Source organism: Eumetopias jubatus, unplaced genomic scaffold, assembly GCF_037043125.1.
Source record: "Eumetopias jubatus isolate StellerSeaLion01/CBP00866 unplaced genomic scaffold, mEumJub1_p1.0 scaffold_12, whole genome shotgun sequence".
In the NCBI taxonomy this organism is placed as follows: Eukaryota; Metazoa; Chordata; class Mammalia; order Carnivora; family Otariidae; genus Eumetopias; species Eumetopias jubatus.
Window position 1 is genome coordinate 4268728 of NW_028274818.1, and position 1021 is coordinate 4269748.

Here is a 1021-nt window from a genome sequence, read left to right on the forward strand (position 1 = left end):
TTTTTTTGACAGGAAGTAGGTTTTATTGGTGGCCATGAAGAGGGAGGGGGCAGTGCCGAGATTCTCATGAGTGCAGAGCCCTCCATTTGTCTAAGGGGCCACGATTAGGGATGTATTTGACCCCACAGCCATCTGGGATAAGCCGCTTTTCAACCACCATGGCTTCAAATTCATCCGCATTAAACTTAGTAAAGCCCCACTTCTTGGAGATGTGGATCTTCTGGCAGCCAGGGAACTTGAACTTGGCCCTGCGTAGGGCCGCAAGCACATGTTCCTTGTTCTGCAGCTTGGTACGGATGGACGTGATGACTGGGCCAATGTGGACCCTGGCTACTGTGCCCTGGGGCTTTCCAAAGGCACCCCGCATACCTGTCTGCAGCCTGTCAGCTCCAGCACAGGACAACATCTTGCTGATACGGATGACATGGAAGGGATGGAGCCGCACTCGGATGTGAAAACCATCTTTGCCACAGCTTTTCACCATGTACTTGTTGGCACAAATACGGGCAGCCTCCAGGGCTTCAGAGGAGAGCTGCTCATATTCATCTGACACCATGTGGCCACATAGTGGGAACTCATCCACTTTTGCCTTCTTCCGCCCCAGGTCAAAGATGCGGATCTTGGCATCAGGGACCCCTCTGCAGAAGCGAGACTTTTTCCCAGGAAAGTTCCCCGTCCCCCCCTACCTGTGCCAGTTGGGTGGGAGTCCCCCGTGGACACTGCTGAGCTCTGGGTCAACTAAAGTCTTGGTGAGAAAGTGGCTGAGGTAGGATTCCCCTGGGGGAGCTCACCCCCAAGACTGTCCTGGGGAAGGAGCAGGATTCCTATGGTGGGAGGTGTGAGGAAAGACCTCCTTTGTGACAGAGACTGGGATTTGTACAGGGGGGACTCTGCACCATCCCCAAAAGAGATCCAGTTTGTAAACTGGGGTATCTACACCAAAGCCCGTATCCCAGACTGGCCAGCCCTGAGCCAGGAGATGCAGGAGAACATGCTCACAGAGCTCCAGAAGTGGAGCTGA

The 1021-nt window shown here is 54.2% G+C and overlaps 1 protein-coding gene across 1 annotated transcript; it reads right to left on the minus strand.

The window, feature by feature from the left end:
* Positions 1 to 650, minus strand: LOC114199187 (large ribosomal subunit protein uL16-like). Its single transcript, XM_028090984.2, has one exon. It carries the CDS (start codon positions 554 to 556, stop codon positions 65 to 67), a length of 492 nt encoding a protein of 163 aa, XP_027946785.1. The 5' UTR covers positions 557 to 650; the 3' UTR covers positions 1 to 64.
* Between the last annotated feature and the right edge of the window lie 371 nt (positions 651 to 1021).

Bases quoted from the DNA above. Each gene is read 5' to 3' on its own strand.
- LOC114199187 (XM_028090984.2), bottom strand. From the start codon at position 556: ATGGTGTCAGATGAATATGAGCAGCTCTCCTCTGAAGCCCTGGAGGCT.